This window comes from Bison bison, unplaced genomic scaffold (genome assembly GCF_000754665.1).
Source record: "Bison bison bison isolate TAMUID 2011002044 unplaced genomic scaffold, Bison_UMD1.0 scf7180017864537, whole genome shotgun sequence".
Taxonomy (NCBI): Eukaryota; Metazoa; Chordata; class Mammalia; order Artiodactyla; family Bovidae; genus Bison; species Bison bison.
Genome location: NW_011495085.1, coordinates 2210359 through 2227166, shown reverse-complemented (window position 1 = coordinate 2227166; position 16808 = coordinate 2210359). Strand labels below are relative to the sequence as shown.

At 39.1% G+C, this 16808-nt stretch overlaps 1 protein-coding gene and 2 pseudogenes across 2 annotated transcripts in view; 2 read left to right on the top strand and 1 right to left on the bottom strand.

Annotated features, from left to right (window-relative positions):
• The window catches only part of CDC73 (cell division cycle 73), a 106311-nt gene that overhangs the window by 10823 nt on the left and 78680 nt on the right, over nt 1–16808 (bottom strand). Inside the window, exons 13-15 of the mRNA XM_010832124.1 lie at nt 11801–11836; nt 11414–11501; nt 3238–3399 (exon numbers count right to left, since the gene is read on the bottom strand). Coding sequence (XP_010830426.1) covers nt 3238–3399; nt 11414–11501; nt 11801–11836 — 286 coding nt within the window. The remainder of the gene's footprint in view (nt 1–3237; nt 3400–11413; nt 11502–11800; nt 11837–16808) is intronic.
• On the top strand, nt 4450–9686 carry LOC104982667 (annotated as a pseudogene). The gene has a single exon (XR_824544.1). The product of XR_824544.1 is annotated as a calponin-2 pseudogene (transcript).
• Nucleotides 7483–10986, top strand: LOC104982677 (annotated as a pseudogene).

Sequence of the window (16808 nt, the reverse complement as noted above, 5' to 3'; positions counted from 1 at the left end):
GGAAGAGTGGAAACTGAGTAGCTCAGGCATTCTCAGTTACTACAACCCTTAGGGAAAGAGTCTCACCATCACTCCTGCAGTGGAGTCTCCTGTCCACATGTCTGTGAGGGAAACCACAGTGCTGCATGTCCACCATTCTCTTTATGTTACAGCAGTAGAGAACGTTAACGACTGCTATACTCCCCATGCGTTGTTTTTAACACCTAAGTCATTTAAACATAATTACGTGCACAGTCCTTACATGAGATCCTTTCAGAATTTTATCTCTGCCTGATCTATATTAGTGGGCCTATTTTTCTAAATGTAATAGGGAACAATAGTGTATCTGTTAATTGAAAAAGTTGGTTTTAAAATAAAATCATTTAAAATTCAAACACATCTTAAATGTTTCACTTTAATTAAAAATAGCATAAATTACAATAGTTCAGTATTTTGAATTCACTATTCACTAAAGCTCCAACACCTTATTTTGAGTTCTTCTGATTATCTGGAAAATAATCTGAGTACAGAAATCACCTAAACTTTTAAACTTTTTCGATTGTTTTACAACTATTTCACTCACTCTGAATTCTCTACTTTGTGTGTGTGCGTGTGTGTGTGTGTGTGCACACGTGCGTGCTAAAGCAACTTGTTTTTCCCAGACACTTAACTTCCTGTTCCTAAAAAAGCACAAATCTCTTTCTGGGCCCTACATTTCATTAGTTTACAAAGTATTAATTAACTTGAGAAATTACAATAAAAACAACTACCATAAACCGTTTAAGCCTACAACTAAAGAAGTGGAAGCAAAATCATAACATTAACAGTAATAACCAACATTGTAAGATTTACTACAAGCATTCACAATGTTCCAGTGCTGGTCTACACAACCTATTCATGTCTATACATTTAAACTTCAAAATAATCCTGTGAGGTAATCTATTACCCCTATTTTACAGAACAGCAGAGTATGCTGGAGAGCAGGAGGCAGGACGTGGGGTGGGAGGAAGAGCGTGGAGAAGAGGAGGGTGTGGAGAGAGAGAGGGAGGAACCAATGACTGACCTTGTGCACCAGTCATGCTACCGTCCTATACGGGGACTGATAAATCATGACAACAGCCAATTCACTGTTATACTGGAAAACAGTTTTGACCTCATGACTCCCTTAAAGGGCCCTGGGAATGCCCAGAGGACCACAGACCATACTGTCATAATCACTGTGTTAGATGGAGACTTTACGCATCCAAGGGAATATTAAGCCAAGGTTACCTTCAAGTTAAAGACCTACAACAACATAGTTACTGTGAAAAACCACAGCTTAAAATTCTTAACAGCTCAAAATTTCTTACGGTTAAAATTAAATCTTAAATTAAAAATTTCATAGGATGTATGCTCCACACTGCCTAAACCATCTTTGGGAATGGAGCACACTATTAAATGGCCTCTCAATTTTATGACGTAACTTGCAGCACACACTAGTTGAAGGACAAAGGTGCCTGCTAAACAAAAGGGAATTTGTCAGACAGAGGTCACCCAGATCCTTCTGTGTCTCACAGGGTCAGCAGGGAAGCAGGATAATAAAAATACTACTCCCAGTGAATTCCCAAAAGGACAATTAACAGAGAAGAGAAGAAGAAAGGTAAGGAAAATACTTTCCCTAGGTTATGACACTGATGGCCAGGGCCCAAGCTAATATACAATAGCAGTACAATGCACAATGACGGCACTTGCACACACTGCATGACCGTTTCCTGCAAATATGTGCAAACATACAAATGACATAACTTTCTACTTATTACAAGTTTTAAACACACCTGAAATTCTCATCTTACACTTCATTTGTAACTCAAAGTATCTCTGTTAGGTACTAGGACAGAATTCTAATATGAGAGCCCTTAATTCTTCACTAAAATCTTTAACATACTAGTATTCTCACTGGCTTGATTTTCTAATATCTGAAGACTAATGAGTATGTCAAAGGTAAATTTCAGCTAATGAGTCAATGTGTTACACTCTTAGTATCAGAGAAATGCACACTCAGACTGTGTATTTTTATTCTGGCTTAGATTAATGAAATAATTTAAGGTAATTCATGTATCTGAATATATAGGCACTTTATATTATAAATAGCTCAATATTTTATTAAAGGATATTTTAATTCAATAAAAGAGCTGAACTGGGATGATGATGCTATTATTTTCATTAAATTATCCCCTTACTATAAAAGTAACAATGCTTTCACTTACCATTTCTTTACCAAGGAAAATTTGAATTCTCCAAATCAAAAATCTAAAATATAGGCCCTCTAAAACATCAGTCTACTTGTTTTGTTCCAAAAGCTGATCCAGAATAAGTGGACAAGTGGAAAGACTTTTTACTGTTTTCCACAAGTTTATGCTTCTTCTTCAGTTCAGTCACTCAGTCGTGTTTGACTCTTTGTGACCCCATGAATCGCAGCACGCCAGGCCTCCCTGTCCATCACCAACTCCCGGAGTTCACTCAGAGTCACGTCCATTGAGTCAGTGATGCCATCCAGCCATCTCATCCTTTGTCAGTGATGCCATCCAGCCATCTCACCCTCTGTTGTCCCTTCTCCTCCTGCCCCCAATCCCTCTCAGCATCAGAGTCTTTTCCAATGAGTCAACTCTTCACATGAGGTGGCCAAAGTACTGGAGTTTCAGCTTTAGCACATTCCTTCCAAAGAACACCCATGACCAATCTCCTTTAGAATGGAGTGGTTGGATCTCCTTGCAGTCCAAGGGACTCTCAAGATGCTTCTCCAAAGCATCAATGCTTCTTCTTATAGACATCCAAATTATATTTACTTAATACTAGAATGTTAACCGGAGAAGGCGATGGCACCCCATTCCAGTACTCTTGCCTGGAAAATCCCATGGATGGAGGAGCCTGGTAGGCTGCAGTCCATGGGGTCGCAAAGAGTTGGACACAACTGAGAGACTTCACTTTCACTTTTCACTTTCATGCATTGGAGAAGGAAATGGCAACCCACTCCAGTGTTCTTGCCTGGAGAATCCCAGGGACGGGGGAGCCTGGTGGGCTGCCGTCTATGGGGTCACACGGAGTCGGACATGACTGAAGCGACTTAGCAGCAGCAGAATGTTAACATTATTGATGACTAAATTAGATACTAACACAGGTTTCAAGGATAGAATTCAATATCTCGAATTCATGATAAAATTTGGTATTTGTTAATTACACAAAAAATGAAGGACTACATAAAAGCATCAATTAACTTACCAGTCCTGAGGCATTAGTTTAAGGGGCTGGTCGACTACTCTGTAAGGAACTGTGACACTAATGGCAGTGCCCCCCGGCTGCATCTGGTCTTTTCTTCTCTGAATTAGAGTTTCATTTTCTCGTTGGCAGCCTTGTTTCTTCTTTTCATCTGATGGAACAAATCTTTTAAAAAATAGGAGACAAAATGATTCTACAACAATCTTAAATGAGAAAGAAACTGTACTGTGAAATTACTTTTAAAATGATAGTTTTAAACCAAAAACATTATTTTAAAAATAAACTCACTCTGCATGTACAGAATATGGGTCTTTCCTTTACACGCCAAACAGAAGTCAAGCTCGCCAAACAGAAGTCAAGCTCACTTACGTGAGAGGTCGGTGTGTGTGAATCTCACATTCAGACGCAATTTGTTTGTGTTGCTGTGACACTTAGCATCCCCATGGTTCCATACACAACCACACTAATCCTTGATTTCTCAAATGCTAATAAAAGGGAAATTTTACTATAAATCAAAGATCATTTGAAATGGAGCTGATGTGGCTAGATAGAGATAGGTGATTCAATCCATCAAGGAGTGTCACCAAATACCCCTTTCCACAAGGTAACCACCATGCCCACCAAGATACAGAACATGTGCAACAGACCAGAGAAATTTCCTCCTGCACACTTCAGTAATCCCTACACTTCTTCCCTGACAGGCAACCACACAACTCTGCTTTCCATCATCACAGGTGACTTCTAGGAATTCTATATATGGAATCACACAAGAATGTACTCTTCCATGCCTGGCTTCTTTCATTCAATTTAACATTTCTGACATTCATCCATGCTGAGGGGCAGACTGGTAGTTCATTCTTTTTTACTGTTGAGCAAAATTCTATTGTATGACTCTGACACAATCTGTTTATACATTCTCCTGTGGTATATTTGGGTGGTTCCAAAATTGGGGTTATTACAAATAAAGCTACTATAAACACTCTGGTATAAGCCTTTTTACAGACATATGTTTTCACCTCATTCTCTTACATAAATACCTATGAGTGGAACTGTTGGATTGCAGGATATGTTTAACTTTAAAAGAAACTGTCAGAAAGTTTTTCAATGTGGAATAAATTATAAAGAACATTCTAAAGGCATCTCTGAGCTCGCTGCTGCTGCTGCTAAGTCGCTTCAGTCGTGTCCGACTCTGTGGGACCCCACAGACAGCAGCCCACCAGGTTCTCCCGTCCCTGGGATTCTCCAGGCAAGAATACTGGAGTGGGTTGCCATTTCCTTCTCTTGCTAGCTAGCAAGAAGTAAAGAATCCTTGGGCCAGAGAACTGAGTAAAGAATGGAACTCAAAAAGGTCAGGATAACACTGCAGACTTCAACCCATGGAAGGCAGTGGCAAACTAATTAAACTTAAGTTTTGTCTCTTATTTCACTAGACTCTTGGAAGAAGAAACAAATCCCATATTCTGCTCAAGGTAGAGAATCTAACAGAAATTTCTTCCTTCATAAAGTTAGGACTCTGGGAGTTCAGTATAATGTAAACCAGAAATAAACCTACTGCCCACCCGTTTTCCTAACCTCATCTCAGCCCTAACCAACACCCTGACAACTGAAAGAAAAATCAAATCTCAGAATTGTAAACTGGACCTCATTTGGATTTAAAGCAAAAATTAACAACCCTGACCACAGTGGTTGGTTCAGAAATACACCTGTTACACTGTACAAGCCAGGCAAACAGGATTTAATCCCAGGATTTTTGCTGGAATTACTGGGAAATGAGCACTGTCTCTTTGTGGTGACTGGTAACTTGGAGTTTCTGATACGTCATCTTTGCCCCTGAAGAAGGAGAACCTGCCTAAGAGATAGAGGCACCAACTCCTGCTTATTTCATTTAGCACTGAATTCAACTGTGTCAGAAGCCAGGACTTTTCAGTTATGTTGAGCCAATTATTTTTTACAATAAAGCTACTTTGAGTTGATTTTTAATACTTAACACAAAAAATTATCTAACAAAAACAACCAGAACTGCACAATTGCCTGGATGGATATCTGCAATCTGGAGAAATATTCTGACATCCACCGACTCTACCATTATTTATTTATTCCACTTAACATTCTATGACTATGAAGGAGTATGGATAATATGATTAAAGTCACCAGTGTTTAAACAAGTAACAAATCTCTAAAATAATTTCCTTAGTATAATATAAAATGCAAATGAGATATCATTAGACAAGTTCCAGATTTTAAGTCTATATATCATTTTGAAAAATGAACAATTTTATCAGTATTTCCCAGATTAAAAATACAGTTTTCCTTTCTTCTAAATAAAAGAAGTTGAAATTTGTGTGGGAAAAAAACAAGCAATAATATCTGGTGTTAAAAAAAACCTCAAACTGAGAATTTAACGTGAAGCTATCGATGTTGGATTGCGTATGCCACCAGGTGCTTATCAAACGCAAAAGCAAATCTTCGCCCGCCAGCCATGAGCTCCACGCACTTCAACAAGGGGCCCTCCCACAGGCTCTCGGCCAAGGTCAAGAACCAGCTCCAGTCCAAAAACGACCCTGGAGGAGGTGGAGCTCTAAAGCCAGACTGAGGACTGACCGGCCTCTCCATCAACCCGGACTTCCAGAAGGGTCTGAAGGACGGGACCATCCTGTGCACATGCATGAATAAACTGCAGCTGGGCTCAGCCCCTAAGACCAACCGCTCCATGCAGAAGTGGCACCAGCTAGAAAACCTCTCCAACTTCATCAAGGCCATGGTCAGCTACAGCATGAACCCCGCTGACCTGTTGGAGGCTAACGACTTGTTTGAAAGTGGGAACTTGATGCAGGTGCAGGTGTCTCTTTCTTGCCCTGGCCAGGAAGGCCAAGACAAAGGGGATGCAGAGCGGCGTGGACACTGGCATCAAATACTTGGAGAAGTAGGGGCGAGACTCTGATGATGCCACCGTGAAGATGGGCCAGTGCGTCATTGGGTTCCTGTTGGGCACTAACAAATGTGCCAGCCAGTCGGACATGACCGCTTCTGGCACCAGATGGCATCTGTATGACCCCAAAAACCATATCCTGCCCCCCATGGACCACTTGACCATCAGCCTCCAGTTGGGCACAAATAAGTGTGACAGCCAGGTGGGCACAACGGCTCCAGGGACCCGGTGGCACATTTACAACACAAAGCTGGGGACAGACAAATGTGACAATTCCTCCATGTCCCTACAGATGGGCTACACGCAGGGTGCCAACCAGAGTGGTTAGGTCTTTGGCCTGGGCTGGCAGATATACGACCCCAAGTACTGCCCTCAGGGCCCAGTGGCACCCTCAGAGTGCCCCCTCTACTACAGGAGGAGGAGGGCTCCTGAGACACCCGTGTGGGTTGTCTTCCCACATCATTGCCCTATCTGGGTTTTCCTGTTTTTTGTCTTATTTTATGTCAGAGTGCTACCAGTTAAGAGTCTGGGGGAAAGGGAGAAAGGCCATAGCCAGATGCATGTGGGGTGGGGGTTCCCACCAGGGCAGCTCCAGGCATCAGGTTTCCCAGCAGACTTTGGGCCAAGCTGTTAGGTCAGGGAGAAAAAGAAACCCAGGCAGGGAGGGGAACTGGCCCTGAGTAGCTTCCGGTTATACCTACCCCACTTCTCTTTTTCCTGCCAATCAGTCTGTGGTTTCTGTACCCACAGAAGTTTCAGGCAGTTTTAGTCAAACGAAAATACTTTGTTCAGGGGAGTGTGTGTGTGTGTTGGGGTTGGGGGGGAGGGCGGCAGGGGTGGCAGTGATGCTGACAGAAGGTCAAACCATAGTCCCAAAATATTTTAGGTCTCATCGATTTCCCGAGGACCCTCAGACCACCAATCCTGGCCCCTCCCAGGGGCCTAGTGGGGACACTGAGGCCCAGGCAGGACAGTGGAGTTCTGAGTGCTTGAGACAAAGCCGGCCCCCGCTCCCCTCACTGCCCGACCAAGTACTGCACAGGGACCCCCACCCAGAGGCCCCCACAGGGATCAGCCCCTTCCCAGGAGCCCTGGGACCAAGAAATAATGTGAAATACCAACTGTGGACCAAAGGAAATGAAACCTCTTTTGGGGGCGAGGCGGGGAAGCAAATCTTCGTTCTGGAACTCAAAGAATTTCTACAAGAAAAAATTCCAAGGAGAACAAACAGAAATCACAAAATGAAAACAAAGAAAACCACTAAATGAACAGTTAAAAGACAAAAGAAAAACCCCTAAATCACAAGGAAACAAGGTATCATGAATGAAACAACAGGTAAAAGAAAGCGATTAGTAAGGACTTCCAATGATGCAGCCATCAAAGACCAAACTTGTGAAACAAGCCTGCAAGTATGTAGAGGGAAAAAGAAATTATTGGAAAAAAAGGCAATGGGGAGCGAAGGAGCACCAAAGATTTGAAAAAGAACTAAACAGAACCTCTAAAATAGAAACAATAAGACATCTGAATTTTAAAATGAAATGAACAGACAACATCACACTAGGAGATAGCCAAAGGAACAGACAACTAGAAGTTAAATCTTCAGAAATGATCAAGAATGCAGGTGACAGAGAAACAGAAGGAAAGCAGAGCTGTATAACAGACATATATGATGAAATGAGAAAGTCTATAGTACGTCTCATTTAAGTCCCAGAAAGAAGAGAGAAACAAAAAGGGAAGAAGGGGAAACAAAGAGATAATGTCAAAGTGCTAAGAAACAAGACTTTGTGAACGGATGAAAAACAAATCCACAGATTCAATTCTGATGAATCCCAAGGAGGGATATGTAAGAAATCTACACCTAGGTATAGCAGATAAACAAATTTACAATGACCTTTAACAAGATAAAGCAGATATCCTTCCAAGTACTGATTATCACAGCTGACCTCTGATCATAAAAAAAGTAAGCTATTATAAAGATGGTGCAATGACATCTTCAATGTAATAAATCAATTCCTATACAGTTTTCCAAAGTGGTTGAAGCATTCTGCACTGCTGTGGCAGCTGGGTACATGAAGCATTCATGGTCCAGTGTGAGCTTCAGACTGCTCTCCTGCCTGCTCTTTCCCAGGCCTTAAGTAGTCCCCCATATGCATGTGCTGAACAGTGTTCTACTGATGCAAGGGGAACTCTCGGTCTATCTCTGGAGCACGCCCTCTATGTAATCTTTCCCCGCTGGAACTCTACCCTATGCGAGGACCGTCATAGCCAGAATCACAAGCACCATTCAACCAGTTTATTTTAAATAAGCTCACGGGCCCAGTGAAACTTCTCTCAAGATCATGTTTATAAATGTCAAAGCACTTAATACTTCCATAATAGAACCTTGATTTTGTTACTTAGAATGTTAAAGGTGAGGGCAGGATTTATTTTGCCTCATTTCATTTACTTACTGAAGGGCTAGAAAACTGAAGAATCCTCAGTTTACATGAAACCAAACAGAATCTATGCCAACATGAGCTATGGGATACAGCCAGTACTATAATTGTGTGGAGGAGGTTTCAATTATGCATTAATTACATAGCAAAGCCTCAAGCTGACTCAAGCTGTAGGGGAGATGTCAGTTGCAATGAGGTGTTAAACAATGAAGGGAGTGTTTTAAACTCAGAAGAAAAATTAGGCATGATCTATCCAAAGAAGGTAGTCTGTTAAAATTCTTTGCTTTCTTGGTAGGAAGGCTAAGGAAAAAGATACTAAAATTTACTTTGTGACTTCTATGTACTAATTACTACTTTTATTACAATATTTTAACTATTATCAAATCTATTTCAAGAGATGGGCAAAAACAATTATGTTTCATATTTGCCCAGCTGCAGAGTACTTGAGGAACTGTAGATTATTTAGTAATCCACAGCACTGTCTCAATATTAAACTCCACAAAAAACAAGCCTAACAAAATATGAGGAAATAAAACCTAAAAATTCCTTCTTTCCATATTGTTATTGGAAAAAAGGTCATTGAAAATTTCACTCGTAAGTATTAAAGAAAAAATACCAAAGATACACTTGCATGTGCCAGTTACATAGGATTTTATACAGCTATTTAAGTCACTGGCACTTAAAATTCAATTGTGCATCTATTAAAACCTAGAGTCAGTAAGTATTACAACTTATTTTGCTACTCATTTTTAAGTTGTAAGTTATCTAGAAGCAGCATGATTTTCTTTTTGAAGGTTGTTTTTGTTTCTTTAAGAACTGTCATCTTTATTTTACTGAGAAAGTTAAGCATCTGGAAATTTTAATACAGGATATAGGTTTCCTCTTTGCTTCTTCAACCAATTTTTACTAATTAACGTCTAGGTTAACAAACTATGGTCCCCTTTCTAGCACCATCTGCTCACGGCACCACCTCTTGCTCCTCCCGCCACCCTGAGTCACTGCCTGCACAGCTCGGGCTGCCTGGCTCCCCGTGCTAGCCACCGATATTTGGCATTTGTACAACACGGCAGATATCAACAACAAAGAACAGTCTGAACTTGATCAAGATTTGGATGATGTTGAAGAAGTAGAAGAAGAAACTGGTGAAGAAAGAAAAATCAAAGCGTGTGAGCTGACTGTTCAGATGATGCAAAATCCTCAGATTCTTGCAGCCCTTCAAGAAAGACTTGATGGTCTGGTAGAAACACCAACAGGATATATTGAAAGCTTGCCGAGGGTAGTTAAAAGACGAGTGAATGCTCTCAAAAACCTTCAAGTTAAATGTGCACAGATAGAAGCCAAATTCTATGAGGAAGTTCATAATCTTGAAAGAAAGTATGCTGTTCTTTATCAGCCTCTGTTTGATAAGCAATTTGAGACCATTAATGCCATTTATGAACCTACATAAGAAGAATGTGAATGGAAACCAGATGAGGAAGATGAAATTTCAGAGGAGCTAAAAGAAAAGGCCAAGATTGAAGATGAGAAAAAGGATGAAGAAAAAGAAGATCCCAAGGGAATTCCTGTTTTGGTTGACCATTTTTAAGAATGTTGACTTGCCCAGTGATATGGTTCAGGAACATGAAGAACCTATTCTGAAGCACTTGAAAGACATTAAAGTGAAGTTCTCAGATGCTGGTCAACCTATGAATTTTGTCTTAGAATTTCACTTTGAACCCAATGAATATTTCACAAATGAAGTGTTGACAAAGACATATAGGATGAGGTCAGAACCAAATGATTCTGATCCCTTTTCTTTTGATGGACCGGACATTGTGGGTTGTATAGGGTCCCAGATAGATTGGAAAAAAGGGAAGAATGTCACTCTGAAAATGATTAAGAGGAAGCAGAAACACAAGGGACGTGGGACAGTTCATACTGTGACCAAAACAGTTTCTAATGACTCTTTCTTTAGCCCCTCCTGAAGTTCCTGAGAGTGGAGATCTGGATGATGATTCTGAAACTATCCTCGCTGCAGACTTTGAAATTGGTCACTTTTTACGTGAGCATATAATCCCAAAATCAGTGTTATACTTTACTGGAGAAGCTATTGAAAATGATGACGATGATTACAATGAAGAAGGTGAAGAAGTGGATGAGGAAGGGGAAGAAGGAGGCGATGAGGAAAATGATCCAGACTGTAACCCAAAAAGGATCAAAATCCAGCAGAGTGCAAGCAACAGTGAAGCAGGATGTCTGTGGCCTTGAGGATAACCTGTACTGATCGACCTTCTGCTTCCCTGGAAAGGATGAATTTACATCATCTGACAAGCCTATTTCAAGTTTTTGGTTGTTTGTTTGTTTGCTCATTTTTGTTTTTGCAGCCTAAAATAAAAATGTCATGTAATTTAAAAAAAAAAAACAAACACCAACTATGGTCCCCCCTCCTCCCTCTAGGGTATATACATCAATTAATCTAAAGTACGTTTTACTTTTCTGGTTCTTTTCTGGAACTTGGAAATGAGGAGAAGACAACCTGAATTTGTTTTACAACCCCTTCAAGCTCTCTAGCCAAAGCAAAACAATTCATGTTAAAAATTAAATGATAACCTTTTCATTAAGACTTTAGTCAGAGTTTCTATAGTTTTCCCTAAAGGATTCAGATATAAAAGAATATATTCTGTTTTTGAAAATTATATTTTAGACTATCTGCAAAGACAATAGCACTGAAATTGAATGTTTGTTTTCTCAAAATAAGAAATACTGAATCAGTAACTAGTAATTCTCAACAAAAGCTCCATGTCCTACAAAAAGAACAGTTTAGCAAATTACTTACTTCAGGTCCTGGAGAAGGTCCTTTGCATTAAGCATGGTTATTAAAGAGGTGGTAGCTGCAGGAATTATGATAATGGGTGTTCGAGATCCTATAAAGACAGAATTTTCAAGGTATCAAATAGGTTATTTAAAGGAATTATAGTTACTTTCATAATTAAAAAGTAAAAGCCTGCAAATTTATATTTTTCACTCTTTTGAGCTAAAAGCTACTTTAAGCAGCAGTGATATTCAGACTAGTTAATGATCAGGACAGCTTGAGCACTAACCACTCAGAATGGACACCAAACACAAACATCTGCTACAACTGCATGAGAAGGCCATCAGCCCTGGTTGTGTAAGCAAGAGCTTACTTTTTAAAGCAAGTTTAGAGTCACATGCACAACTTTACCTTTCTTCTGATTTGGGGGAGGTCTGGCTTGAGAAACTGTAAGAAAAAAAAAAAATCCAAATATTTGAGTGTTATAAAAATCACATTCTTCTTTTCAAACTTACAAAGCAAATAAGGCCAAAAATATTTGTATTTACACGACTCATTAAAATTTTTTTTAATGTACTGCAAGTTTCTTAAATAATATGAAGCTATTTCTCTGCTTCAGAAAATCACTATAGTGCCTCAGCAGTTCAACAATCAGTAGTTATAAACAAAGTGGATATATAGCATTGCTAGGCACTGAGAATCTACATTCATAGACGTTAGGGTCCAGAAAAGGAGGCAAATAAATAATTTCTGAATTAACTGATTACTCTGTGATAAATATAAAAACACAGAGTACTACAAGAGGATATAAGACTGGGAGAAGGGCTGGGAAAGGGAAATGTAATTAACCTCTGTGGAGGAAAAACAAAGATGCTACCCCAGTAACTAAGACCTAAAATATTTATCTTTATCTCTCTTTTCAAAATTTTTTGTTTTTATTTTATTAGCAATGAGTCATGTGAAGGTCTTTTTTCTGGAACTGCCCATATTATCAATAATTTTGTATATTATAAAAACATGCATATTCATTTCTCTTTATTATTTATATATACAATGGACTTTATAATAAATAAAAACATTTGTTGGCATAATAATGGTAACATCAGTCTAGTTCAAGATGAACATATTTTAGGATAGAAAGTGCTGCATGTTCAATTTTCAGTATTTATTCATACAATAAATTTTTACTGACTGCCTTCTATGTGCCATGTGCTGTGCTAGAATTAATTTTTTAAATCACAAAAAATAAAAAGTCAACAGTTTAAAATTCTAATTCAACATCAGTTCTTCGACATACCACTTTTAGAGCAAAGTACACACATCTTTGGAATATGTTCTATTTCAAAAGCAGTAAAATGCTACATTTTAACTAGTACTTTGTTCTCCTTTGTATAGCTATTTGATTATGATAAAACATTATGGAGTCCAGAAGTATGATCTTGTAGCCACAGAAAGCAAAGAATGATAAAATACAAACACAAGTTCACATGTATATTTATCAAAGTGTTGTCATCTTTCTTTTTGCTGAGAAACAGATACTAAAACTTTCTTAAATTATTTTTAGAAACAGGACTCATGGATACATCAACATGTAGAGCAAGACATTATCATCTGCAATATAATACAATCTCAATAAACATGTGGAATTTGACAGAGAGATAAAGGAAAGGTGGGATGGACAGACAGATGTACAAACTGGAGACAGGAGTAGCTAGGAGAACGAGTAAGGAGAACAAAGCAATCTTTGACTGAAATATCAGATATACTAAGGAAGCCCATAATGGACTCAGGAATATAAAGAAAGATTCATTAAAATCAAAGCTGAGAAGACAGAGTTAGAAAAAGATGAAATATAAAAGCTCACATGTTAAAAATAAACTTTAGATGTTTAGCAAAAAATAAATAAATAAATAACTACAATTAAGGACCAAGGCAGGGACACAGTGATGAACATGCTAAGGATGAGCTTGATCTAAAGGCAGGAGGAGCAAAGAGTGGAATAATGCTGAGTCCATGAGGAGCATGAAGGAAAAGCAATAGCCTGGAGTCGGAGCTTGATTCTGTCTCCATTCTGCCACTTTCTAGACAATGACCCCCCCAGCACACTGAGATGAATGCCACTCAGCGTCAGCTGTCCTCAGTCATAAAACAGAGACAATAATTTCTACATCTTGATTCTGTTGTAAGACTCATAAGAACAACAAAGCAAGTTAAGTTCTTCTCCAGATCCTGGGCATATTTACTATTTACCGAACCTCACAGCCATGGCCGATGCTAAATGTACTGCAGCAGAACCGCCACAACCAATGCCTTCAGCAAACACCATAACTGACCACTGACAAGCTGAGAACAGGCAATTACTGTTGCTGTACTTGCTTCCAAATAGAATTATATTCTCTCCTTAAGTATTCAGAGCCTACGTACAGGGCACTCTGCTAGGTTTTTATTTTTATAATGATAAATAAAACAAAAATAATCCCTGCCCTCAAAGACCGTTCAAGTAAAGGAGGGGAACCAGACGATAACAAAACAGACAAATAAACACATAAAAACAAATTTGAATACACAATATTAAGGAACAAAATGAATGTACACTGATATTAAAGTGTCCTTTAGACAGAATGCTTAGAAAAAGCCTCTCAAAGGAAATGGCATTTCAGCTGAGATTTGAAGGATAAAAAGGAGCAAACTTGCAAAGAACAAGTGAAAGAACAGTCTAGATAAGAGGTAGGAATGTGGGCCAATGCCAAAGGCAGGAAGAAACTGTCGTGCTTATGGAACTGCAAATGTGTAGACAGGCAAAAGGAAGGGTGCAGGACAGGAGGTTAAAAATATATGTAGGAGCCAATTCATGAAGGGCCTGCTAGGTCATGTTAAGCTTGTATTTAAATTCTGTTAGAAAACCCTGTAACTTTTAAGCCAGAAAGTGACATAATTTGATTTTCATATTATACTTTCTATAAGGGAAAAATAGTAATTTTAGTTAAGAGGTAAAAGGGAGACAACCAAAACAAAAAAAAAGGGGGGCGGGGGGACAACTGTGTAAGCAGCAAGCTCAGGATGATCACCAATATTCTACAGTGGTGCCGCCCAAATTAAATGTGGTTAATTAAGGCAAGGGTTCTCGGTAAACTTTCCAAGGTCGACTGAATAACATGCAATAAAAATGAACAGCTAGAACCCTGGCCATGCACCTGGATGCTGTTAACAGTATTGGACTCTCAACTCCTATCTGTATCTTGTTAAGGACCAGAAATAAACAGGTCAGGGACTAATACTTCAAGATGCACTAGTCTAGAGAAATGATGGTAGCTCAGACTTGAATTGTGGCAGTGGAGATAAAGAGAAAATAGATAAATATGGAATACAGAAAAGGTAAATTTAACAAAACTCACTGGCACATTAGATGAGAAGAATAAACAAATATGAGAAATAAAGACTAACTTGTTTTGGACTTAAGAAACAGAGTTGATAGTGGTGTCATTTACTTGTGAAGAAGCAGAAGAATGCGAAGACCTTGTGGGGAAAATATCAAAGAAAAAAGGTTTTAAGCCAGTTTTAAGATACCTATGGCACATCCAAATGTTAAACAGTTAATAAAAGACACCAGAGGTAAGAAGAACTGGAGACACAAATTTGAAAACAATCAGCACATTGATTTAAAACTATGGAATGAGGCAATCCACCTACATTCTGAAGTGGATAACTGAAGAGCATAAGAAATGTGTTTAAAATATACAAAGGGCTAATCCCCTCTCAATCTCACGTGCAGATCTTAAGACAGCAGATAAACTAGAGCTACAGGGTTATGGGTAGTCACCTGCCCACATCAGCATATCTGCAAGACAGAAGTAACGAATGAAAGCCAGAGAAGTGACTTATGTGTTGTCACTTATGCAAGAGGCAGCAAGAGCAGGGATGTGTGCAGGAGATTTAATCTGGCTAAAAAAGGAAATGACATTAAATTCCACTACGGAGCTTATCAAACGCTTGTGCTTCTTAATTCACTGGAAAACATGTGTCTCTTGTTAGTTACATTCCCTAAATGAATGTTTAGAAATTAGGAATGATTGTAAACACTTTAAAATACTACATTTACCCAGGGACTTGCCTGGTAAAACTAGTGCAAAGTATTTGGTGAAAAAATAAAGAAGAAAGAAACAGTGAACAAAAATGGAACATCATCCCTGAGTCCCTTCACTGAAGGCAAAAAGGATAGATGGTTCAGTCCCTATTTCCTAATAATTCAAACTCTACCTAACAAACAACAGTATATAGATCTATGCTGTCTCATGTATAATATGTGACACGACCAGAAATATTGTGGGTTTTTTTTCCATTTTAAAAAGATAATCCAGATGAACCTACCCTATATTACAAAATATCCCTTCAAAACTGGGTAGCACCCAAAAAGCAAATACATTTTTAACAATCTGCAAAACAAAAATACACGAATCAAGACAAAGATGACAAACTGCTAACACCCACTCAAGTCAGTCTTATTGACTAGTGAGTATTAAAACTTATAATCTTTGCTTCTGGAATGATAGGTAGGGACTGTGGATCTATGGGGGTCAATCAGCGAGTGAAATGAGACCTCACATTGATGGACATCAGAATATCTGTTATATTATGAGATATTCTCGAAGATTTATTTCAGTCATTTTAATCACCAGTGCACCTTGGCAGATCTGAGAAAGAACGACAGATTAGGAGGTGAAAGGACCCACAGCTCCCTGCTTCACACGTGACCTTCTCCAAGATCACACACTAGCTGGGAGGACCCAGCCCCCTCCCTGTCCCTCTATTCCATGGCACACGCACACAAGCTGGTTTATGTGGGTGTTAGTGCCACCCCGACCCCTTTCCTTTGTTTGCCATGTGATTTTGAGCAAATGTGAAATGGAGACAATTATTCATACACAGCACAGTACAGAGCTAGAATCCTCGGGTGGTGACTTGTTCCTTTTTATACCATTTCTGAATTTCTCATGTGATCTTCCTTAGACTAACCATCCTTCCCCGTCCAAGGGAAAACGAAGAATTCTACATCAATCATTCCACTGTCTCTATAATACTCCAGGCTGCATTCCTGGGGTCCATGTCAGCCTGCCCATTCCTATTTCCCTGACTTTTTCTTCCTTCCTCTAAGGAGCTCCTTTAGCTCCTTCTTGTTTCTGGCACTGAGCACATGGAAGGCATTCAAATAATATTTAACTGATTTAATTGTTCTTCCTTGTACTCGCATAACAGCTTTTGGCATGGTCTTGTCTACTGAAAAACAGTCCCATAGTTCTGTCATCTGATATAAATTACATCCAGTGTGCTCCAAATTTAACAAAGATTTCAAACCAACCCAATGTCATTAAAAGAAAGAAAAAAAATACTGGTCATGTCAAGATCCAGGTGGATCCAAGAC